The 22,435-nt window shown below is 50.3% G+C and overlaps 11 protein-coding genes across 11 annotated transcripts; 5 read left to right on the forward strand and 6 right to left on the reverse strand.

Moving 5' to 3' along the window:
* Positions 1-179: 179 nt before the first annotated feature.
* N7458_004525 (MFS transporter) lies at positions 180-1,890 on the reverse strand (the record flags this gene model as incomplete). The annotated part of the gene is made up of 5 exons (XM_056907907.1): positions 180-1,396; positions 1,447-1,506; positions 1,568-1,625; positions 1,689-1,709; positions 1,765-1,890. The coding sequence occupies 5 exons, from the start codon at positions 1,888-1,890 to the stop codon at positions 180-182; spliced, it is 1,482 nt and encodes a 493-aa protein (XP_056766525.1).
* Positions 1,891-2,419: 529 nt separating this feature from the next.
* On the reverse strand, positions 2,420-4,123 carry N7458_004526 (acyl--CoA ligase; the record flags this gene model as incomplete). Its single annotated transcript, XM_056907908.1, has 1 exon — positions 2,420-4,123. The coding sequence occupies one exon, from the start codon at positions 4,121-4,123 to the stop codon at positions 2,420-2,422; it is 1,704 nt and encodes a 567-aa protein (XP_056766526.1).
* Positions 4,124-4,668: 545 nt separating this feature from the next.
* N7458_004527 (uncharacterized protein) lies at positions 4,669-6,483 on the reverse strand (the record flags this gene model as incomplete). The annotated part of the gene is made up of 5 exons (XM_056907909.1): positions 4,669-5,289; positions 5,344-5,705; positions 5,756-5,931; positions 5,986-6,264; positions 6,317-6,483. 5 exons carry the CDS (start codon positions 6,481-6,483, stop codon positions 4,669-4,671), a joined length of 1,605 nt encoding a protein of 534 aa, XP_056766527.1.
* A 648-nt stretch (positions 6,484-7,131) lies between these two features.
* N7458_004528 (haloacid dehalogenase superfamily protein) lies at positions 7,132-8,122 on the forward strand (the record flags this gene model as incomplete). Its single annotated transcript, XM_056907910.1, has 3 exons — positions 7,132-7,148; positions 7,204-7,363; positions 7,424-8,122. The coding sequence occupies 3 exons, from the start codon at positions 7,132-7,134 to the stop codon at positions 8,120-8,122; spliced, it is 876 nt and encodes a 291-aa protein (XP_056766528.1).
* A 632-nt stretch (positions 8,123-8,754) lies between these two features.
* On the reverse strand, positions 8,755-10,246 carry N7458_004529 (uncharacterized protein; the record flags this gene model as incomplete). Its single annotated transcript, XM_056907911.1, has 3 exons — positions 8,755-8,969; positions 9,023-9,888; positions 10,071-10,246. The coding sequence occupies 3 exons, from the start codon at positions 10,244-10,246 to the stop codon at positions 8,755-8,757; spliced, it is 1,257 nt and encodes a 418-aa protein (XP_056766529.1).
* Positions 10,247-10,425: 179 nt separating this feature from the next.
* On the forward strand, positions 10,426-12,518 carry N7458_004530 (nucleoporin FG repeat-containing protein; the record flags this gene model as incomplete). Its single annotated transcript, XM_056907912.1, has 3 exons — positions 10,426-10,730; positions 11,090-11,515; positions 11,573-12,518. 3 exons carry the CDS (start codon positions 10,426-10,428, stop codon positions 12,516-12,518), a joined length of 1,677 nt encoding a protein of 558 aa, XP_056766530.1.
* Positions 12,519-13,784: 1,266 nt separating this feature from the next.
* Positions 13,785-15,157, forward strand: N7458_004531 (TauD/TfdA dioxygenase family protein; the record flags this gene model as incomplete). Its single annotated transcript, XM_056907913.1, has 4 exons — positions 13,785-14,240; positions 14,301-14,420; positions 14,481-14,921; positions 14,978-15,157. The coding sequence occupies 4 exons, from the start codon at positions 13,785-13,787 to the stop codon at positions 15,155-15,157; spliced, it is 1,197 nt and encodes a 398-aa protein (XP_056766531.1).
* Positions 15,158-16,133: 976 nt separating this feature from the next.
* N7458_004532 (GroES family chaperonin) lies at positions 16,134-17,240 on the reverse strand (the record flags this gene model as incomplete). Its single annotated transcript, XM_056907914.1, has 5 exons — positions 16,134-16,158; positions 16,223-16,281; positions 16,410-16,634; positions 16,808-16,981; positions 17,232-17,240. 5 exons carry the CDS (start codon positions 17,238-17,240, stop codon positions 16,134-16,136), a joined length of 492 nt encoding a protein of 163 aa, XP_056766532.1.
* A 56-nt stretch (positions 17,241-17,296) lies between these two features.
* On the reverse strand, positions 17,297-18,407 carry fip1 (cleavage polyadenylation factor subunit FIP1; the record flags this gene model as incomplete). Its single annotated transcript, XM_056907915.1, has 3 exons — positions 17,297-18,107; positions 18,161-18,213; positions 18,267-18,407. 3 exons carry the CDS (start codon positions 18,405-18,407, stop codon positions 17,297-17,299), a joined length of 1,005 nt encoding a protein of 334 aa, XP_056766533.1.
* Positions 18,408-19,033: 626 nt separating this feature from the next.
* On the forward strand, positions 19,034-20,259 carry N7458_004534 (FAM50/XAP5 family protein; the record flags this gene model as incomplete). Its single annotated transcript, XM_056907916.1, has 3 exons — positions 19,034-19,275; positions 19,336-19,888; positions 19,942-20,259. 3 exons carry the CDS (start codon positions 19,034-19,036, stop codon positions 20,257-20,259), a joined length of 1,113 nt encoding a protein of 370 aa, XP_056766534.1.
* A 477-nt stretch (positions 20,260-20,736) lies between these two features.
* N7458_004535 (uncharacterized protein) lies at positions 20,737-21,594 on the forward strand (the record flags this gene model as incomplete). Its single annotated transcript, XM_056907917.1, has 3 exons — positions 20,737-20,792; positions 20,851-20,972; positions 21,041-21,594. The coding sequence occupies 3 exons, from the start codon at positions 20,737-20,739 to the stop codon at positions 21,592-21,594; spliced, it is 732 nt and encodes a 243-aa protein (XP_056766535.1).
* Positions 21,595-22,435: the final 841 nt, after the last annotated feature.

Raw genomic sequence — 22,435 nt, forward strand, 5'->3', positions numbered from 1 at the left:
CAGGCGGGGTTCTCCTTTGTCCGCGCCAATAAAGAATCGCTATTGTAGTATTATGGTTTTGCTTGAGAGCAGAGATCTATTTGTACAGTATGTGAGAAGAGAAAATGTGCTGGTAACATGTCCAAAGAAGACAAAACGCCGAATATGTATACGCCAACGCAGAGAATGCATTCCAACACCTACTCCGGTATCGATTGATCAGGTTCAGACCGCGGCGATGACTTCTTGCCAATCCAACCTCCAATGAATAGCAAGACTGGGAGAGCAGAAACACCAGTAATGAGGGCCATAGCCCATCCCATAGTGCCCCAACCAGCGTCCTGTCGAATAAAGCCAGCGAAGAACGGTCCGATCAAGCTGCCCGCCGCAAACCCCATATTAGACAAGCCAAATGCGAGAGCCATGGCTCCTCCACGGCCAAAAGTTTCGGGAGACGAGTCCTCCTTTTCCTTTACGGCATGGAAGACTTCTGTAATAAGAGGCGGCATTGCAACAGCTAGACATAAGCCCAGCAATGCTAACAAGGCACAAAGAACGATTTTGTGATGCATTGTGTTGTTAGTCACCAGCCGCAGGAGAACAGCAGGCGGAACAGCACAGATGAACGCTCCAGTGGCCAGGTAGCGGGGTGACTTTGGGTATCGATCGATGATATAGCCGGTGATCGGGTCAGTAAGATGAGCAATCATCATCGGAATGAAGATGAGTCCTTGGGCAGTTTGCTCCCAACCGAATGTTTCTTGCACGAAAAGAGGAAGGACACTGTCGAATGAGGTCAACACCAAAGATACGATAAAGTACCCCCAAAGTGAGACGATTAGACGAGGAGAGCTCAACAAAGTGACAGCTTGTCCAAGAGGACTTCGAGTCCGGTTTGACTTCTTTTCTGACATCTCTGGTGCCGGGCGATTCTCAGTCACAGAAGAGTTGGGCGCAGCCTGGGTTGTGATCTTTTCGCCGTCATTCTGCTCTGGTGACAATGGCCTTCTCTCTGGCGTGAGCCATCGCGCAGCATGCTTCTGCTCAATCAACACAAGCCGTAGGAGAATGTCAATGCCTATCAAACCAAAGGCAAGACCAAAGACAGAATAATATCCACCATGCTGATAGAGAACACCACCAAGAAGGGGACCAGCCAGTGTGCCGATACTTAAAGACATGGACACATATCCAATAGCCTGGCCCAGTCCTTCCTTGCCGACAGTGTCGACCAACAGCGCGATGCCGACAGTCCAAACGACTGCTGCTGCTGCGCCTTGAAATAGGCGACCAGCAATCCAAAGACCGATGTCGGTTCCAATACATAGTAATGCAGTTGCAGCAGCTAGAAGAACTAGACCAAGGAGGAACGGCCATCGTCGAGATCCGGCTCGATCAGCGAGATAGCCGATGATAGCTGAGGGGGTTGTTAGCATAGAGTTACTCTGGAGAGCTGGGGAGACATACGAGAAAAAGCAAGCAAGGCAGCGGAGTACAAGGCCAGCAAAACTGATGTCCATGTTTGAACTACCAAGCGGAACAAAAGTCAGTACCACCGCTTCGAGTTGGAATAGGAAAGATAGGTTACTTTTATCCTCTGCAAGGCCAACTCTGTGCTCCAAGGCTGTAGGCGTGACAGGGACAATCTAGATCTAGCATCAGTCGTGCACATTTTCTACCTGAATTATTATATCAGAATATCAACTCACCAGTCCATACATAAAGATGTCCTATACTCGGTCAGCCATCCACATTCTCCCAAAACAATATTAAACTATTACTTACCGTGCACGCAGAATAAGAGACCGTAAAAATGATAAACCATCTCGCGGATCTTATTTCCAAAAACTTTGGCCGCTTAGATTCTTGTCCACCCCGGATGAAGCCCAGGATTTTACTCCAGGACCCCATAGTAGCAAAAAGAATTGTAGGGAGAAAGCGGGTCCCAGACGACGTCACATAGGATACGTCAAGTTTGCCGAGTTGATCAGCTCCTCGATGTTAATCACCAAATGAGCGACTAGGCAATAGTTGAACTCAATATTTGAACCCAACAGGAGGATGTCAATAAAGGCGGCTCAATTCTCTTTATATCCGACCCATGATGGCTGTGAAAAGAAAAATCGTGCCAAATCTCGACGGGGGCAGATAACACCCCGACGATCGGGGCCCGCGGGCTCCGAAGAAATGCAAGCGCCATTTCGGGCAAATTTCCTGATTCCGTACGCGTTTATCAGATGGATGGTAGCCGACAGGACATTTTTCAGCCAATCATAACTATTGAGTCTTACATATTTCAATAAATTTCCGACATGCATTTAGAAATTACGCTGACTAAGACATGGATAACCGATCTCGCATGCATAGAAATCCCCGGACGGGCTAAATTCGACTAATGAGGATAGACAATAATGACAAGAATGCGGAGTATTTCTCCGCTTCAAAGCTGCGCTTTCGGCTTCCTGTTCTTCAGAAGCTCCTTCAACTGTCTCCGCAAGATCTTCCCGCTGGGACTTTTAGGAATCTGATCCAGCACATGGATGCCACCCCGAAGACGCTTATGGTTTGCAATCTTCGGATTTAACCACGAGTGGATCCCATCTATGACAGCCTTGAGATCTCTATCCCTGGCCTGGCGACTGAGAACAACAAATGCTAGAGGGAGTTCAGTTGCTCTCTCGTCCACCCATACTCCAACAACGCCAGCGTCCTCGACGTCTGGGTGGTCGATCAATTTGCCTTCGAGCTCGCTCGGAATGACCTGCAGGCCTTTGTACTTGATCATCTCCTTGATGCGATCTTGAATAGCGACATAGCCCTCTCGGTCGATTGTGGCGATATCTCCGGTGCGGAACCACTTCTTCCCTTCCGAGTCGATATGGAATGCACCCTCGGTCGCCTCGTCGTTGTTGTAATACCCACGGGTCACGTTGGGGCCACGACACCAGATCTCGGCAGGCTGGGTGGTTCCGTCGGGGTTGACAGCCGCATCTTCCATGGTATCGGGGTCCACGAAGCGGAACTCCATGTTGTTAGTGATACAACCAACACCTGATTGACGCTTATCCATACGGTCATTCGGAAGCGCAGTGGCCATGGGCGAAGTCTCAGTCAGACCCCAGGACTGCGTACAAAAGACCTCGGTTCCCCAAACCGTTTTGAACTTCGCTTCTAGGGCAGAAGAAAGTTCATTGGTGAGAGGTGCGGCGGCAGACATAATCCGTTTGACACTGCTAAGGTCGTACTGAGCAGCGCGCTCGTCTTTGACGATCATGAGCGCAATTGGCGGTACCAAGGCAAGTTCATCAGGTCGATACTTCTGAACACAGCCAAGGTATCTGTCCAAGTCGAACTTGGGCATAACAACCACTGACGTTCCCCAGATCAGGCACTGACACATATACAAGTTGAGACCGTAGATGTGGCTGAATGGCAGGAAGGCGATGGCAGTCTTGCGCTGGACTCGTTGCGAAGAAGAACCCGTCTCGAGCATGTGGGCACGCCATTGTTGCAAGTTGGATGTGAGGTTCTGATGTGTTGTGATGACACCCTTCGAGGGTCCAGAAGTACCGGAGGAAAAGCAGATGAATACAATTTTCTTCGAGGCTTCAGAGGGTGGAATTGCGGCTAGAGGAGCAGGAGCAAATGTGCTAGCGATGTACTCGCATGTAGGCTGACCATTCACTGGAGACGGGCCATCCAGGAGGATAATCTTCTCAACAGAAGTACCCTTCGCCGCTCTCTGTGCCGTGTCAAACAAGGACGAATGCACAATAAGGAATCGGGCCCTGCTGGCCTTGAGCTGAGCATTGAGCTCCAAAACCGTCAAGGCTGCGCTAGTCGGCGCCATAATAGCCCCGGCGCCGACAATCGAATGGCATGCGATAGGATACTCGATGGAGTTGGGGCTGAACAAGGCGACAACATCTTCTGGCTTGAGGCCGAATGTCTGTTTCAGTCCATTTGCCAGTGACTTTACCCGTTGAATGACATCGCCAAATGTATATTGCTTCCCCGAAATAGCGTCGATGTATAGGGGTCGATCTAATGGGGTGTTCAAGGGGTTCGAGAACAAGTAAGAGAGCAGATCTACAGATTCGATCTGTAGATCTGGGAAAGGTGATCGGTAGAGTTTCGCAGGCATTTCAGGGCTAAAAAGGAGCCCCCTATCGAAGTCGTGATAAAGGCGAGATTAATTCAAGTCAGACCAACCTCGGAAGTCGCAAGCTAGAAGCAGGAAGTTGATTTAAGTATTAACGATTCAGAGCTGTTCGAATATCATCTTTGAATGTTGAATGCAGATCAACTCTCCCCTTCGGCACTGCAATAGGACGGTACCTTAATTGGATCAATAATCACGGATCAAGTTTTGCCGTTGGCGAGTGCCGACCGACGACACCCCCACACTCCCCAGCTCCGCAAACCTATGAGATCCCCAGATTTCGGGGAAGCTTGGGTTTTGTTCCATTTGGTTCACCTCGGTCTTGTTCGGAGCCCTCGGCCTGATTACTTTTGCTGAGGCGATACCTAGGCTACAGCATGAACAAATTACCCCACACAGTGGATGATTTCGCAGCTACGATTAAAAATAAGAATCTTTTTTGGCCCATACGATTTCCCGCCAGTCTCAGAAATCCACAAAACACTCAATAAATCAAATCTCTTCTCACGTATCTTACTCGAAAAGACTCAGCGTGACTGGAAAGCCACATAGACCTTGGCCAAGTCATCAAACGCGACCACGGAAGAGCACTCAAACAGAACACTTCTGCGCAGAGTCTGGCCACCAAACGCTTGCGGTGCAACGCTAGCAATAGCACCCTGCTGACTGGGACCATAAATCCGAGCCGTAAATCCGGTGTCGACAGTTCCAGGAGTAATAGCTGGCCAGGGCCCACTTCCATGACAGAATTGGAAAAAGTCTACAACCATGGCTTCGCTGACTTGCTTTTGTTCTGGAGTCAGGAAATCGCCCAAATTCTGGAAGAAATAGATCACGTCGAGGATGTGATTCGCACGGCCTTTGTACGGTCCGTCCCAGGGGTTACCCTCGTTGAAGTAGTAAACGTAGGCCTTTCCGTTCCAGCCACGAGCAAAGTTCAGTGTTGGTGCGTGGAAAAGGATATCCGTGAAGAACGTCAAGATGGATGAAATCGCCTGATCATCTGGGGTATCTTCCGAAATGTGATATGCGTCAAGGATGCGCTGGATGATATCCGGGTGTGACCCGATGGATTCCTTCAGCGCGGTAATGAATCGCTTGGCGCTGTTATCCTTCATGTTCGGGGTGAGATATTCAGAAATGCTTGCCTTTATGGGTTATTAGTTAGCAGAAGGAACCACACATGTGAGGAGCCAACATACGTCAGCTTCAGCATCCCCAATCAACAATTCCTGGCACCATTCCTTGCCTCGGAGCGCGTTCGACTCTAGGCTTCCAACAGCCGAGAATGTCACACCGGGAATGACGATATCGCTGTCGATAGCCGGGGCATATCGCACGGAGTGAGGGAGCCTGGTGACTATCTCTTGACCAGGAATTTCCAACAAAGCCTGGACACGATCTTCGGCCGAAGCATCTGCCAGACCCAATGCTGCGATTGCCTGCTTATAATTCTCCTCGTGCACCTCGTATGGGAGTGGTTGAATGAGCAATGATGTTCCGCTCAAAACGATTGCACGCTTGAATAGTGGGGTTTGCGACTGCAAATGGTACGTCACGGATACTAGAACTGGTCAGTCGTTGTGATGCATGACTGAGCGTTGAGATACGTACCCCCTCCAGCGCTCATTCCTCCTGCCGTAATATTCTCTGGATCTCCTCCAAAATCACGGATGTTCTTGTGTACCCACTCCAACGCCACTCGTTGATCTCGTAGGCCATTGTTCGGCTTGTATCCGGCATCGCGTAGCTCCTTCGATGTGAGGAAGCCTGGCGCACCCAGACGATAACTAGAGAGGTATCAGTCAGTAACATGGTATAGATAACATAGATAGAGTCCTCACTTGATTGTTACAATAACCATGGGTAGGCCTTTCTCGATAGATAACTTTGCTAGTCGAGTGGTATCATATTGTGGCCAGGAATTCGCACCAATAAAGAAGCCGCCACCATGAATGAAGAACAAAACGGGTAGCTTCGACGATGGGGTAGCATCCGAGGGAACTGCAATGTTGAGATTGAGACAATCTAGATCGGATTGGGGAAGTTCCTTCTTTGGCAAAGTATGCTGGACATGGCCAAGTTCGACATCACATCCGATTGGGAGCGTCAAAGTCGTGGGTCTGCATTCAATGTCAACAAATTGTCTATTAGCACCGCAGGGGAGAGACAGACCCATCTTTGGTTGCATCGAGGATGTCCCCCTGTCTTTCCTCGATTAATTGTGCATCCGCAAAGCGATTTTCCAAAGTCGCGTATTTGATTCCCAGGTACTGAGTGACTCCGTCTCCGGGTTTACCCCGGATCTGCCCCAGTTTGCTTGTGGTGATGAGGGTTGTCATGGTATCGAAGAACAAAAGTGTAGAGACTTTCGCAATGGAGAAGAGGCCCTGAACCGTCTTTTCTACATAATAATAATCCCCACATGGGGACCGGCATCCTTCAGGTATTAATATTATCCTCGGAGTCACACCTCACCCTTTGGAGTGGGGTGGAAGCCACCGGGGGATTTCCGCTCTTGACGGGCGAGAAACTGCCGGAGAAGGACGAGGATTAAGGTTGTCGATCGTTAACTTGAGAGACATGGATTTGTAAAGACGGGCAGTCTGACCTCATCCTCAAACATTCTCCAGCATCCATATTGCTAGCAGTTTAGTAAGAAAGAGAAGCGGTGGGTCGCATAGAGGCGATTTCATTCTGCGGGCGTAAGCTCGACTCAGCATGGATGGGAACAGGTCAGCCGGATGTGGCGTGTGAAGTTTCAAATTGCAATAGGTAATTTTCAACTAATCGAGGTCGGCAATTATAACTATGAAGTAAGCACTCCGTACACAATTCCACAAGATACGCCAGAGACGTAAAATACTTAAAATGCTTCGAGTAGCTGATCACGGGACCTGCGATAAGAGTTCCCCCGCGGGCTTATCGACGAGGGGCAGCCTTGAGCTTCCCCTCGCCTGCACAGATTTGTACATAGAAATCATTGCACCATGGCGCTGAAAAATGAGTGTGTCTTACTCTTAATTACTTATTTCAGGCCATCCAGTTAACACCAATGGCAGAACACCCCGCATCCGAGCATGTCTCTTCGACATGGACGGGCTCTTGATCGACTCCGAGGACCGATACACTCAGATCACGAACGAAGTGCTCCAGATGTATGGTAAGCCCAACCTACCTTGGTCAGTCAAGGCCCAGCTACAGGGACGACCCCAACCCGAGGTACGAACCATTGACATGTCCCCCACAGTCATCCAAAATGGATTACTAACCGCTCCCTAGGCAAGCAAGATCTTCCATGACTGGGCCCAACTGCCCATCACACCAGAGGAGACCCACGCCAAGCAGGCCAGTTTGCAAGTAAAGTACTTCCCGCAATGCCAGCCCTTGCCAGGAGTCCCAACTCTCCTGTCAAACCTGGTATCCACCCAATCCACCGACGAGCCAGTCTATATCGCCTTGGCATCTTCGTCCAACAGCCGAAACTTCAAGCTTAAGACAGATCACTTGTCCGACTTGTTCTCGGCATTCTCACGGGAGAACCGCGTCCTCGGAGATGATCCTCGCATCGGCAAGGGACGCGGAAAGCCATTGCCTGATATCTATCTCTTGGCATTGGAGACCATCAACGCCGAGCTGCGCAGCAAGGGTAAGACCGAGATCACGCCCGCAGAGTGTCTGGTCTTTGAGGATGCCGTTCCCGGTGTCGAGGCGGGTCGTCGTGCAGGTATGCAGGTGATTTGGTGTCCACACCCGGGTCTTTTGGAGGCTTATAACGGCCGTGAGGAGGAGGTACTTGCTGGCCAGACTGGACAGCACAAGGAGGAGGAGAAGACAGACGCGGAGAAGGAGGCGGAGGAGTTGCAGGCTTGGCGTATTCAGGGTGCGGGTGAGCCTGGGCAGATTGGGGATGGGTGGGGTCAGCTTGTCAGCACATTGGAGGACTTCCCTTATGAGCGATTTGGAATCCGAATCCCTTGAAGTCTAGTCAATAGTCGTGTAGAAAGAGCGACTCCCACATATCTACAATAACAAAATATTTTAGACGCTAGAGCATATAACACAAGGCTGTGTATTGGTTCGGACATGAAGCCTAGAAGAATCTTCTCTATTCCGAGTTCTAGGTCAAAGGTTTGATACTTGAAACCAAGCACACTACCAAGCTCTTCCCTGTAATTTCTCGAATCAAGATCGGGTCCCGCAAGTAATGCTGTGCCCAGTCCCATTGCAGTCGGCTCGAGATCATTGGAGGCATTCTCCTGTCGTACTCTATCCCCCTCAATAACGCTTGTATTAGGCCAGAAGCAAAATAGGCGTGACAATAAATAGAGTGGGAATCTTCCGCTTTCGTGTCGCGGGTCTTCGCTCTGATTTAGTAGCTAGACAAGGCTTTGTAGTGTTGAGGGTTGGGCTTCCAAGTACCAGGCCGCATCAAGTAAGATCCTTCAAAAGTCAACTTCAAAAGACCTGTCTGGAACTTCACTTGGCTCGGATCAGCATATATACCGACCCTGGAGCGAATAGGAGCTATCCTTCTCCCGTGACATTGGTAGACAAGTGAGAAATATCGCGTTTTGGTTGTGGTGTGTTAGCGCAGCCGGAATTGCATCCCCTCAATCGTCTTGCTTTGGTCCTTCGCCTGCGTCTTCATATTGATCATTGGTTGAAAGGAACGGCATCGACCACACCTTCAAGGTGTTATCGGCCTGGCTAGTTCCCGAGTCTGACTCGCTTTCCTCGGATGAATCATCTGTTGCCCGGTGTCTCTGGCCAGAGCAAGTTGCAACCACATTACCCATAGGATGAAACACGGTGCTTGCAACAGCATCTGCATTTTGTTAGTAACTTCAGATACTTGAACGAGGGTGTAGAAAGACCAACCATCATGGACCTTAAATTCCCCATCCGGGTCTTGTCCACCAGCGGAATAAATAGGATTCCTCCAAACCCTCATAAATCCATCTGTCCCTCCTGCCCAGACTTCATGGGCACTATCAACACCGGCAGAAACAATATCAATATCCATTCGTTGATTCGTCATTGCCTTGCGCCCACAAAGATAACCCAACATCTGCCCAGTGACTCGAATGTCATACACCAAGACTCCATCACTCTTGCGCTCCACAATATACAAATACCGACCACAAGGGCTCCAGGCCAATTGAGTGACGCCTCTGCCTCCAATAGAGCGGTTTGCATCAGTCTTTGCAACGTTAAAGGTGCCAAGGAGTTCCCCAGAACCATTGGAACTATATAGTCCCACATGTCTGGTGAAGGTTCCCGCAGCTAGAATGCCATCGCCACTAGGATTGATAGCCAGGGCCGATACAATTCCTTTCATGCCGACCCCTCCGCCAACAATTTGCTTGCGCTTGCTGGGAATGGTCGGCATCCATGAGATAGGTCCGCTGGCTCCTGGACGGGAGACGTCAAAAAGACAGATCATACTGTCAGAGCCTGTGAGGAAATGTGTTCCCCCAAGTGTGGAAGGGTAGATCATAGAGTGTGGGGTGATGAAGGCCTCTGTTGTTGGATTAACCAGTGAATAACTGGCCACGGAAGCTGGGCCGAGAGTTGAAGCCAGTCGAATTGGGTGATCACGGACAGATGACAGGAAAAGGGTTGTTGAGGGATCTTGGAGGTTGTAGAATGGATAAAAAGCAGTGGCATATGTGGGTTCTGCTGAAGGAAGCGTGGAGTATGGTGAAAGATGATGGGTAGCGGTATTCTCCAAGAGATCCGGAGGCCTGTTTGAGCATTAGCATGTGGTCAAGCCAAGAATCATTGAGAGCAATGCACAGCATAAGTTTAGCATTCTACAGGAACAGATCGTGTAATATCATATAGAATGCATCCAGATACATACATCCGAAGCGCAATGTTCCATGAAAGCCAATCCTAGCTCATTGCCATCCATGAACCAACTTACAGAATATAAGACCGTATATGATGGTCAGCAGAGTTTGCTAAGAGGGTAGTTCCATCTGGACTCCATTGGACAGACTTGAAGTAGCCATCACTAGAAGGCTCAGTCGATTTGTTGTTCTCCTCGACAGTCGAGGCCACACACACTGGCATCAAGTTCTTTTCCTCTGAGCTATCCATAATTTGGACACGGTTTGATCAGAAGAAGGCTTCCCTCGACGAGTTCTAGTTATCTGATCTCTGATTGATTTTCTCGAGGCAACGACCCATCGTCCAGTCAACAACCCAAACGAGGCACTTGACGAGATTGCTGCCTATCTCAACCACCCACTTTCCCGCCAGCTTCTAAGTTATCAAAAATGAAGAAGACCAAGGATGCGGCAATTATCAGCAAGAAAAAATACGAGAAAGGAAAAGGGTGGATTGATCAACATCAACAGGTCCGGAGCTTAACCACTTCCGCACTTCACCAGCTCCAGTCCAGACCATCCTCGGAACAACTTTCCCCCGGCCCGCAAATCTTATCGGCACCGCGCCGTGTTGTGTTTCAAGAGTCGCTGAGCAGCAGTCCTGCATTCCAAGCGGTTGGGAACATGTTCGCCGCTAAGACTACCGCGCCTGCATCAGGTGGGCTGACTATCAGCACTTCCTCGACTCCTTTGTTGTGAGTAACCCGCGCCGCTTTCCCCAGCAAAGTCCCGTCTCAGTCGGCCCAGCACTTGTCAGCCACTTTTGAAGCTCCGCAAGACCTTTCCAAAGCTCAAAGCCGCTTCATTGGTCGCCCAGGCTGAGTATGCTCGGCGATTGGGCTCTGGTTCAGACTTTACCTTTGAATGAATCCGGAGCAATGGATCCCTGTTCGTGCTGGCGTTCAGCGAGTGGTACACAAGAACAAAGAAATGAAGCCTGATGGATGCGACTAAGCAGCATTCAACTGTTTCATTTGCTATTCAACACGCGCAGGGCTGGCAGATACATGCGTATCGGTGGAAACAAGCTAACAGCTGAATCTCTCTTTCATAGTGGCAACACCACCCAGAACACATCGGCATCGGGCACAACGGGCACCACAAGTCTTTTTGGCAATACAAGCTCCACAGCGCAGTCAAAGCCGGCAACCAGCCTTTTCGGAAACACTCAACAGTCATCATCCACGGGGTCAAGCATGTTTGGTGGTCAGCAGCAGAGTGGAACAGCCACAACCCCTAGCATGTTCGGGGGCCAACAACAGCAGACTGGGGCAGCCCCTACCACAACCTCAGGCTTGTTCGGTGGCCAGCAGCAGCAGACCGCGACAACCACAACCCCGAACTTATTCGGAAGCACAACGACCACAGCGACCACACAACCTGCGGCGACACAGAGTCTCTTCGGAAACACGGCGACCCAGACTCAGACAAAGCCTACATTCAATCTGGGTGGCTCAACTACGGGGGAGGCTTTTTGTAAGTAGAACATCTGCCTTTCACTGTTTTGTGTTGGTACTGACGTGTCTACCTTCAGTAGCAACACTGCTACTCAGCAACCTCAGCAGCAGCAACCCCAGAAGCCTTCGCTCGGTGTATTCAGCAATCCTGGCGCAACTCAAACCACCCAAACTTCCCTGCTCGGACAAAGTAGCGCAACGGGAACTGTTGTTCAGGGTGTCAAAGTCGATATTAGCAACCTCCTTCCCACCACCAAATTCGAGAGCTGTTCCGATGAACTTCGCAAAGAGGTTGAAGCCATCGACAATGCCATCCTCAACCAGATGAAGCTATGCCACGAAGTTTCAGACATTCTCCCCACCATCGAGTCGCAGGGCGCCTCCATCCCTAATGACGTGGACTTTGTGCAAGGAAAGCTGGAGACTATGCAACATGCCTTGGAAAATGACGCCAATGATATCGACCAGCTGCGCAGCCTGGTCACCCGGGATGCAGCCGAGGCTCAGGTTGCATTCCGCGCCATCGATACCCTCAAGCTGCCCCTTCAGTACCAGACGACAGGCGGTGGCGGCTGGTGGTCAATGCAAGACCAAAAGGTTGCCGACCGATCCTCGCTCCGGTCGACTCGCAAGAACACCCTTGCGCTGCCCGATGACGTGGAGGGAGACCCGGCTACGGCCAAGAGTGTGCATGGTGTTCCAGTGAACCTAGTGGACTACTTCTCCCAACGCTCCGATGAGATGGGCACGGTTCTTGACCGCTACAAGGGTAACTTGAAGGAGATTGAAGATCACCTGCACGGTGTGGAACTCTCGTTGAACCGCCAGATAAATGAGTTTGTCAGCAAGTCACGGGATGGAGCTAGCGCTGGAGCTCCCAAGTCGATCGTCAACGACCTAGCCGCAGTTCTGGGTGATGTGGAGGCTGGTATCATGGGTGTTGCGGCCCGACTTGGGAGCGTGTCGGAGCAAGTTCAGGAGATGACGCTCGGCCCGCTGTCGGTAGAGAGTCGCTTCGGGTACTGAGGAGAAAGTGAAAGATGGGAAATGTTTCCAATCAATCTGTAAACTAATTCAATGAATGGACTGGCCTTTGGTATGCCGCCACGCGGTATACCAGGTTGGCTTATGGGTTACGAGATGATTCTTCGAAGAGATGACGTAGAGGTTGAGCTGTAGAATCCCCTGCAATATGCTACATTGCCCCTATTATGTACTACTACGTATGCGCAGTACGTACACAAATAGTTTAATATGTGCGCAGTTCATACTAGCTGTTTGGCGAGTGATTGATAAGGATGACAGTACGTACTCCATCAACTGCAGAACCCGAAATAGATTGAACAGATCAGCCACCCACGAACCTCACCAGAGGTTAAAACAGAACTAGAACAACGATCTGACAATGCTCGATCCACCAAAAGCCCAGACTGGCCAAGCTGACCAAAAATAAAAAAAATAAAAATAAAAAAAAGGTAAAGCGCGCAAGAGCCCGCCACTCTTGCGTGATCGTCCCGCTTAGCTCAACTTCCAATTCGGGAGCTGCTTAAACAGACCTCCACTTTCCCCTCACGAGCAACACATGGACTCGGATATGAGCATCAGTCCTGATCAACCTCCCTGCTATATCCCAGTTTACTAACCAGCGGTGAAGTTCAATTCTTTCCCCCTGTTTCAATCCCTCCCGTCCCGAAATCAATTGCACGGGGCATTCGGCGGCGATGGCAAATCTTGCTGACGTTGATGGCAAGATGGCGTGATCGAGTTCCCCCTAACTGCCCGCTGGTATGCACTGGCGCTGGCGACACCTGAATAATTCCGGATGTTCTTTCTGGGGACAAGCTCTTTCTCAGCAAAGGTCCCACCAGTTCCAATTTTTTGACTCGAGTCAATTGACGAGTATGGGGTCCTACGTGCCATCTGTCGTCACTGGCGAACCACTTCCCGGAGTAAAGTGGTTTCAGCCTCTTGGGTGATTGCCGCTGTCGATGGCGCCATTCCCGTCTCCTCCGAGGATTGCAATCACGCCAGATGTACTTCCCTCGATAGGATGGATTCCGGCATGGGAGGGATGATGGAATCCGGGGTTGACTCATGCCTGAGTTTCCCTCACATCAGCTTGGATGCTGATGGGTCTGCCTTCCCTCTATATAAATCGTCGTAGTCTTTTCTATCTCTCTTTCTTGGATTTATACTTCCACTATTCCATACCTTGACCTGTCCACAACCAGGGATTCCATATTCACTAAGATAATTTGCGAATTCCGTCATTGAGGGGGGTATACACTCGAGATGGCTCCGTCATTGGAAGTCCCTGTGGCGCTTGCGCCTGCACCCTTGGGAAACATCGTCGTCCCCAAGAAGGAGATTGCAAGTAACAACAAGTTTGGATACGTCCCTGGTCGAACAACCGTGGAAGACCACACCAACTACGCTCATGAAGATCTGCTGCCTTCTTTCCCAGATATCCACTGGGATGCGCTGGAATACACACCCTATGAGGACCGAGGCTTGAGGGGAGATCCAAAGTTCCGCAACTTATTGAAGGATGCTACGGCTGTCTTTGATTACAACCCCAAGATTGGCACTGAGATTCACGGCGTGGACTTGGCGAATCTCACCGACGCTCAGAAGGATGACCTAGCCCGGTTGATCGCCTACCGAGGAGTTGTCTTTTTCCGTGCGCAGAAGAACTTTGATATTGATGCCCAGCGGGATCTGGGAAGGCACTTTGGCAAGCTTCACAAGGTAGGCTTCATCCAGACAGTTCAATGCTTCATATAAATAACAAATACTGATGACATGCAGCATGCTACTACCGCTGTCCCAAAGAAGAAGGGCCTCGAGGATGTTCACGTCGTCTACGCCGGTGATAATGCAGCAGAGAACCGGGCACTCTTCAGCCCAAGCTTTTTGTGGCACGCGGATGTACGTTCGAACTACCAATTCTCAACACAAATGCATCAAAAGGCTAACACTCCCAAACAGGTCACCTACGAAGTGCAACCACCATCATATACTTCATTGAAACTCCTCACCGGGCCACCCCTCGGCGGTGGCGGCGACACCCTCTGGTCTTCGCAATACGCAGCCTACGACATCCTCTCCCCCTTCATGCAGACCTACCTCAAAAGCCTGACAGCCGTCCACTCCGCCGACATGCAAGCTAACGACTCCCGAGCCATCGGTCGACCGGTTCGCCGCGACCCAGTAACCACCAAACACCCGCTCATCCGCACAAACCCCGTCACCGGCTGGAATGCACTCTTCTTCAACCCAGGCTTCGTGACCAAGATCATCGGTATCCCCAAGGCCGAGAGCGATGCTATCATCAAATACCTCACAGATGTCGTCGCCACCACCCAGGAGATGCATGCGCGTTTCCAGTGGGGTAAAGATGACGTTGCCTTCTGGGATAACAGGACAACGGTATGTACTTCGCATCTAACCTCATAGCCGAGAGCATATACTAACCAATCTTCCAGACTCACTCCGCCTCCTACGGCTTCTCCCCACACCGACGCCACGCCGTTCGCGTAGCAGCCCAAGCTGAACGGCCCGTCCTGCTGGAAACGGGTAAATCCCAGGAAGAAGATTTGGCCGCCTTGTATGGACTGCCGGCGGTTAACAAGGACGGATCTCGACAGTCGAACTACAATGATTGACGGGGGATACACCAACGATCAAAATGATAGAAGCGGGCTTCTCATTCTTAATACATATGCATATTTGCAACAGACTTAGCGGAATCAATGATAGGCGTTATTCGTTTATGGAGAATAGGTTTGGATGAATAGATTCTATTGAATTTTCAAATATAAAAGCAGACTTCGTTCTCTTCGTACATCGCTATCGTCGAAGTACCCGATAACTTGATTAGGGAAGATTCAAACACTTCGGTTTCCCGCTCCGCGGCAACAATTCGATCCTGGGGGGTTTGAATCACTTTAATTCGGATTTGGATGTATCGGAGCCACTAGTCTTTGTGTTTATGTAATGGAGCAGTCAGTATTCTGTAGTGACTTTGAGGTTTGGAGAATGAGGATGTTGGACGCGTGTCGGGAACTTGAGCCAGAGGTCGTACTAGGTCGTGTACAACGGATGATGATAGCTATCAATGACTCTGTAGTTCACACTATTCTTTAAACTTCGGGTACTACTGATTCTCGGTTCACGTAAGGTCTAGCCAATATACTGATTCGTATCATTGAGCGGAGAAGGATCATATTGAATTACTCAACTACTGCCAGGCACAGCACAGCGCTAATGGCGAGTTGCGATTTGGTTTTAAAAGTACAGTGAACAGAGACATGCAAGACCCAAGGCCAATCCAGCGCTTCAAAAACTCAGTATGCAAAGGAAGCGGGAGATCCAGAATGGTGATCGTCAGTAGATAACCATCTGACAAGCGCGTTCTGGACCACCCATTATTTGGAGGTTTTTTTTTTTTTTTTTTCAATTATTTCGTTCTTGAGATCGTTGAAAGTGGTCGAGCTCGTGACTTCGCTTCGGTATAGTACAGGCCATGTGTCTTCCATCTTCTACCTGGCAATTCTACAGCTGGGTAGACGATACAAGACGCGGGACAGGGGGTGGGGTGAAGGCGAGAGAAACGAGAGTGAGAACCGCTTGTTATTCAATTTACTCGTTGATCTTGGCCAGGATCCTATAAAGATATTAGTCGGTGGTCTGAGGTGGGTTACGCTGGGATCGAAACACAGGGAACATACTCAGAGTCCCGGAACAGGTGGTACTCATCCTCGCCGACCTTGATGGGGCTGCCACCGAACTGAAAGAAGAATAAATTAGCATTCAATCTTATCATTGGCTGCATAGCCTGGTTTCGGGAAAGGGGCATCCGCAATGATCGATGCGACACCACGGGTATCCCCGGAAGGCAATTGGGACGAAACATACCTGAGGAATCAGGACCTTGTCACCGGCGGTGACACCCATGGGGATGCGGTTGCCGTCCTTGGTCAGGAGACCGGGGCCAACGGCGAGAACCTTAGCCTCGTTCTGCTCCTTGACGCTGCTCTCGGGGAGGAAGATGCCAGAGGCGGTCTTGGCCTCGGGCTTGATGCGCTGGACCAGGACGCGGTCGAGGAGGGGAGCGAGGCTCTTGATGTTGCGGAGGACAGACTATTGAGGCCAGAGTCAGTATGCTGCGCCAGGCAAAGGGAGGGTGTTTCGCGGTTGGCCTCCGGGTTGCAAGGTGGATGTCAGAGCCCGGGGAAGGAAGTGATTTCAAAGGAATGGTAGCTCGAAATAGAGCTTGAATAAATTGAGTACAGTGAATTGAGATGCATACATACCATTGTGAAGGTGATGGAGTCTTGAAGCCAAGAAGTTGGGGATGAGCGTGGGATGGAGAAAGGAAGAGTTGTCCGGGGGAAGAAGATCGGGGCTTTTGCGGCGAGAAATTTCCAGAATGCCAAGACCGCAAGCTGCGACTCCCGAGGGACAAGGCCCGCGCCGGCTTTCGGCTTCTAACCATTTCTATGCCGCCGACAAAGCAGTTCTACTCCTCGTTGCAAAGTAAATCTGTGTTATTTGTGTTATTTGCTTCTCATTTACTCGAATACACAGTTTTACCTCTTGACTCCCCCGTCATGAGTGTTTCATCGGCTATCCAGCTCCGTTTCTCCGGGCCGAAGCTACCCCTAGCTATAAGAACCGCAAATGGGATCGAGTTGAACACTGATATTTCATTCCATTTGCATTAAAACGCCGTAATACCCAATCCATTCTGAAATGGTGACCCCCAAAGTGATCATGAAGACTTTATCAACCAGCCGCATGAATTACCATCTGCGGCCACGTCCGCGACCACCACCATAATTCCCGCGCGGCTCATAGCCTCCGTATCCCATCTGGCCTTGTCCTCCTTGTCCAAAGCCCTGGCCCTGGCCTTGGCCTCCAAAGCCAGGTTGCCCTTGCTGGCCTCCACCGGGTTGACCACCCATCATCGTCTGCGCGTGTTGCATGAACGCCATTGGGTCCATAGTTGACGGATCAAGCCCCTGGGCCATCATAGACGCCAACATGCCCTGCATCATATCTGGGTTCATATCTGGCATGCCCGGCATACCAGGCATGGGTGGTGCACCGGGACCTGGTGCAGCAGGGCCCGGGGTTGCACTCGGCATTGGGGGCATCCCCATACCCAGGAAGGATGACATGTCGTCCATTTGTTTCTTTTGATCTCCAACTTCCTTGCGCACCTCTTGCTGCTTCAAGCAGTAGCTGACCCATGTGAACTCGTCAAAGCCGTAGTTGAAGAAGTCTGTGATATCGGTCCCGGGGCGTCGCCAGGGCTTGTCGTCTGTAGGGAAGTCGGCATCCATATCAGTTGCCATAATAGTCTTTCCCGTTGTCGGATGAACTGGATTTCCATTGACGTCGATTGTAGATGTGTGGATAGCTGGGTAGGATGAGCCTGGTCTCAGCGGCCCGGCTTGTTTCGCGGTTGCGGCGGCTGTACTCGCGGGCACGGGAGTAGAGACATCGAGGTGTGGAGTAGCAGTAGATGTCGCGGACTTGGAGATTATTGATGAATCTGCTGAGGGAGGTCGCTGTGGCTCTTGTCTTAAGCTCGCATGGCGTGGATGAGAGCTGCGAAAGTTAGCAAGGACAGTCCATTCGGGTTGAGCACAGCTCTAGCTTACATCTCGGGGGGTGGCGCGTCAGCGGGCGCTTCTGTAATGATATTGAAATCATCCTGGAGAGACAAATTAGTAGGTGCGGTAGACAGCTAAGAATTGCCAGCCATACATCATCATCCTCGACCTCTTCCTCTTCCTCATACTCGTAGTCCTCTTGTTGCTCTGGGGCAGCATTGTTGGCGTTGTTCTGTGCCTGGCCAGCCGGCACAGAATCTATGGGATCGTAGAAGTCGTCTTCTTCGTCCTCCATGGTTTCTGGGGTTCAATCTTATGAGTATGAGAGCAAGAGGAAGTAGCGATTATGCGGTTGAGATGCTCCGCAAGTCGATCGAATGCAGGTTTGTTCTGTTTGCACTCCCGCACCGAGCTCGAATTTCCACGCAGTCTGAATTCACTACCAGAACGTAACTGTAAGGTCTTATACTTTGAGATAATGCTTGGATGGCTAATAGGAAATATTCACAGATCGATTGAATTACTAGGCATGCACTCGGTCGATTATTTTAGAGTGGAGGTAGCAAATCAGACAACATGTTGACTACATATATTCGTACCGTCTCCGCGCTGTGGTTTGAACTTTTTCAGTAGGTTAACCTTGACTAACCAACATCAAAACCAAGCATTTCAGGAATGTTTCAATAATGAAGATACTGCATCGTATAGGCTACAAAAGATATAGTGCAAGCTCAAACTACCGTCTTGCTCTATCTTCCACTCCCAGCAAGTCTGCCTTGCTATCTATTGAGGTCTACTTCAAGAGAGTCACGTGCCTTTGCGCCAAAGACGTCAGTCAGTAATTGCGGTCATCCGACAGCTTTGGTCTGCCAACACCACCTCGGAATTTCGTCCTAAGTGCATATTGAAAGAACATCCAAGATGGAGTCATCCGAGCAAGAGAGTAGAACCTCTACTCCGCGGTCGTTTACCGGTCAGAGCGTGTCCGCGGAGGACATGCTCAAATCACAAACCGTCGGTCTTGTGCACCTGTCCGACTTTCGCAAGCGTCGCGCAGAGGTCCTAGAGCAAAAGGAGCGCGAGGCACATGACAAGTCACTTGGGCGACTGGCATCTGGTAATTCACGAAGCGCAACTCCTTCTGCAGGCGAAGTAACTGACGGGTAAGTTCCAAGGACCGCATCTCCGTTCCGCGCGAGTCTAAGCTGATCACGTCGCCATAGGTCTTCGACTCCACGAAGTGACGCTCCTCCCAAGAAGAAGAAAAAGAAGGCGCTCGCCAAGAGTAAGCTTTCGTTCGGTGATGATCATGACGACACTGGGGAAGAGTCCGCCGCAACCCCGCGCGACTCGAGCGTGTCACGATCCGGTTCAAAAACACCTGTCGAGGAGGGCGCTACATCTGCTGCTACTGTCCGTCGCATGAAGGCGAACCCAAATGCGCCACCGCCGCCCAAGGCAATGACCAAAGCTGCGATGGAAGCTGAGGCGCAGGCTCGCGATGCTCTACGGAAGGAATTCTTGGCGATGCAGGAATCGGTTAAGAATGCGGAGATTGCCGTTCCCTTTGTGTTCTTTGACGGTACTAGCATACCTGCGGGATCAGTCAAAATGAAAAAGGGGGATCATATCTGGCTATTCCTAGATCGATGCCGCAAGGTTGGTGCTGAGCTGGGAGTTGGTGGAGCGAATGGAGCCTCCAAGGCCCGCAAAGAATGGGCACGGATCAGTGTTGATGATCTGATGCTTGTCAAGGGCGATGTCATAGTCCCACATGTAAGTTTATACCCCCCTGTGCTTTCATCGATTTCAAACTGACATCTGGATAGCATTACGAGTTCTATTATTTCATCGCCAACCGAGTCCCGAGTTTCTCACGAGCTGGCGGCCTGCTTTTCAACTATTCAGATAAGCCCGCGCCAGCCAAGCCAAATAATGATGATCCTCTTTACCGCCCCAGTGAACTAGAATTAGAAGGCGCCGACAATGACGCCACCGACACCAAGGTCGTAGATCGACGTTGGTACGAAAAGAATAAGCACATTTACCCAGCCAGTCTGTGGAACGAGTATGAGCCAGGCAAGGAATTTGAAGAAAAGATGACATCGATACGGCGTGATGCACTGGGAAATTCATTTTTCTTTTAGCGAGTTTTCATGGTGGCTTCTTTTGTTGATATCCTGGCGTTACAAGGGGAAAATAGACCAAAACTCAATTGATGCTCTTTCTATCGCCGGCGGCCGAAGGGAGTCCTCGGCCTCAGGTGACCTCTCAACTTCCAGCCAACACTTCCATCCGTACTCACACTTTGCACCTCATGGATTTCCATTTACGATGCAACTCGCTCAAATGCAGGGCACAATTAAAGGAGAGAGCTGTGGTTACGACTTGCTCGTGAGTCTTAATGTATACATTCACCCCGGTATGACGCTGACGGGGCCAGTCATATCTTCTGCCTTGGATGCGCAGATGGCCTAGGCCTTTCCCATCCCACTGCAGATGATCGTCGATGTCCTGCCTGCCAGACGGTTCTTTCCAACCCTGATGATGCCGTGTCGACGATTCTGAATCCGACGGAAGACTACAAAACCAGTGTACTGAGTGGACTCGACCCCAACACAATCATGGAGTGTGCTGGCCGGGCATTGGGATTCTGGGCATACCAAAGCACCCAAGAGATGTAAGTCGATCTACCGGCTCATCTTGTCTGAATATCTCGACTGAGACTGAGTGCACAGATTCTACCAGGAATACCTTGGGAAAAGCCTCACCGAGAAATATGCCAGTCTGAGCACACAGATGGACAAGGTCATCCACACTGCCAATTCGGAGATTTCAACCTTGCATGGCAAAGTCTCAGGTATGCTAGATTTGATGACTGAAATTGTGAAGATCTATTGATAAGGTGGTCTCCTTCAGATTTGCAAGCAGCACAAGAACAACTGCAGAAAAAGAACCAAGAGCTTGTCGATCTATACCGCGAGAAATCCAAGAAGCTCACCCAGATGACAAACCTCTACAACTTGCTCAAGGCTCGCGCGATGAAATCCCGAATGGAAACCGCAGCTTCCGAGAACGTCTCCCAAACCTTGAATACCCTCTCATCACGAACCGGTCCCACCGTGCCCCCAGCCCAACCCGGGACGTCAATGCCGAATATCCAAAAAGCCCGAACTCCCAAAACACCTTCGTTCCCTTTCAGCCCGGAGGGCGTGGAGCAACTACACCGGTACCAGCGCAGTGGGACTGGTAGCTCTAAAATGTCGAGACTGCAGCCCGGAGGCAAGTCAGCAATGCCGCCTCCAGCGGGCCATGCAGTCTTCAATGTTCGAACTGGTATGTCGAATCCGTACAGACTCTGGTGTTTGGTACTGATTCATGATGTACAGCCCAAACTAGTTCGACGAATCAGCAGCACCGCACTCGGCTTCCGCCTCCTAATCGTCCCTCGACGGTATTGTCTCAACTTCCCCGGGGGATGAGATCCTGGCACGGTTTGGAAATTGACAGGCACCTGTTACACAAATTCTTCGTACCTGAAAAACATGATATATGCGCTGCATTTCCGCGCCATGGTGGATTATTGATATCCGTTACGCCTTCAATGAACGGAAGCTCTGATGACGTGGAGCTTGAATAAAGCGATTCTCTTACCTGCGAATATGTTCTTCATAATACAGCACTTTACCTTACAGACATGATGAACTGGTCTACACTTTCCTGACAAACCCGGAAACCAATGCCTGTCGCGGCTTGTTTCTGTTGAGGCAGCCTGTACCCTAAATATAAGTTCAACACCAACAGGTGCTGTGGTTCGCACAGCATTGTAGACCTCTACAGTGCTACTGAATAGCTGTCATGTTGCATGCAAGCTGTATTCCGACTTGATCACTCCGATGTTTCTTCCAGATTAGGCGGGTGTTGCCATAGCTGGGCCTTTGAGGATCCCGGACCCAATCTCTATAGATGCTACACTGCTTGACGATCTAGAAGACTCAATGATGCTCATCCAGCTTCGAATGAAGCGCGTTGACCATCAAGCACAAGTCCTAACCCAAGTCGAGTAATAATTTATGAAACTGCACACTGAACAACATAGAACCAGCAGGCTATACAGAAGCCGTGCTACGTGCATGGATCTTCACATATTGAAACTTGATGATGGAGTATCTAGTTATGATAATTTGGAACAATCGACGACGGGCTGCTGATCTATCGAGAGCACAAGATAGACACAGTCATTTCTCCGTTAAGGATTCTGTAAAAGGTATAATGAACAAGATCAATATCCCCGTCTGGAGCATATCTCTACGTTTACTTTCT

Source organism: Penicillium daleae (genome assembly GCF_028827525.1).
Source record: "Penicillium daleae strain IBT 16125 chromosome Unknown utg000005l_segment0_segment0, whole genome shotgun sequence".
NCBI classification, from domain to species: domain Eukaryota; kingdom Fungi; phylum Ascomycota; class Eurotiomycetes; order Eurotiales; family Aspergillaceae; genus Penicillium; species Penicillium daleae.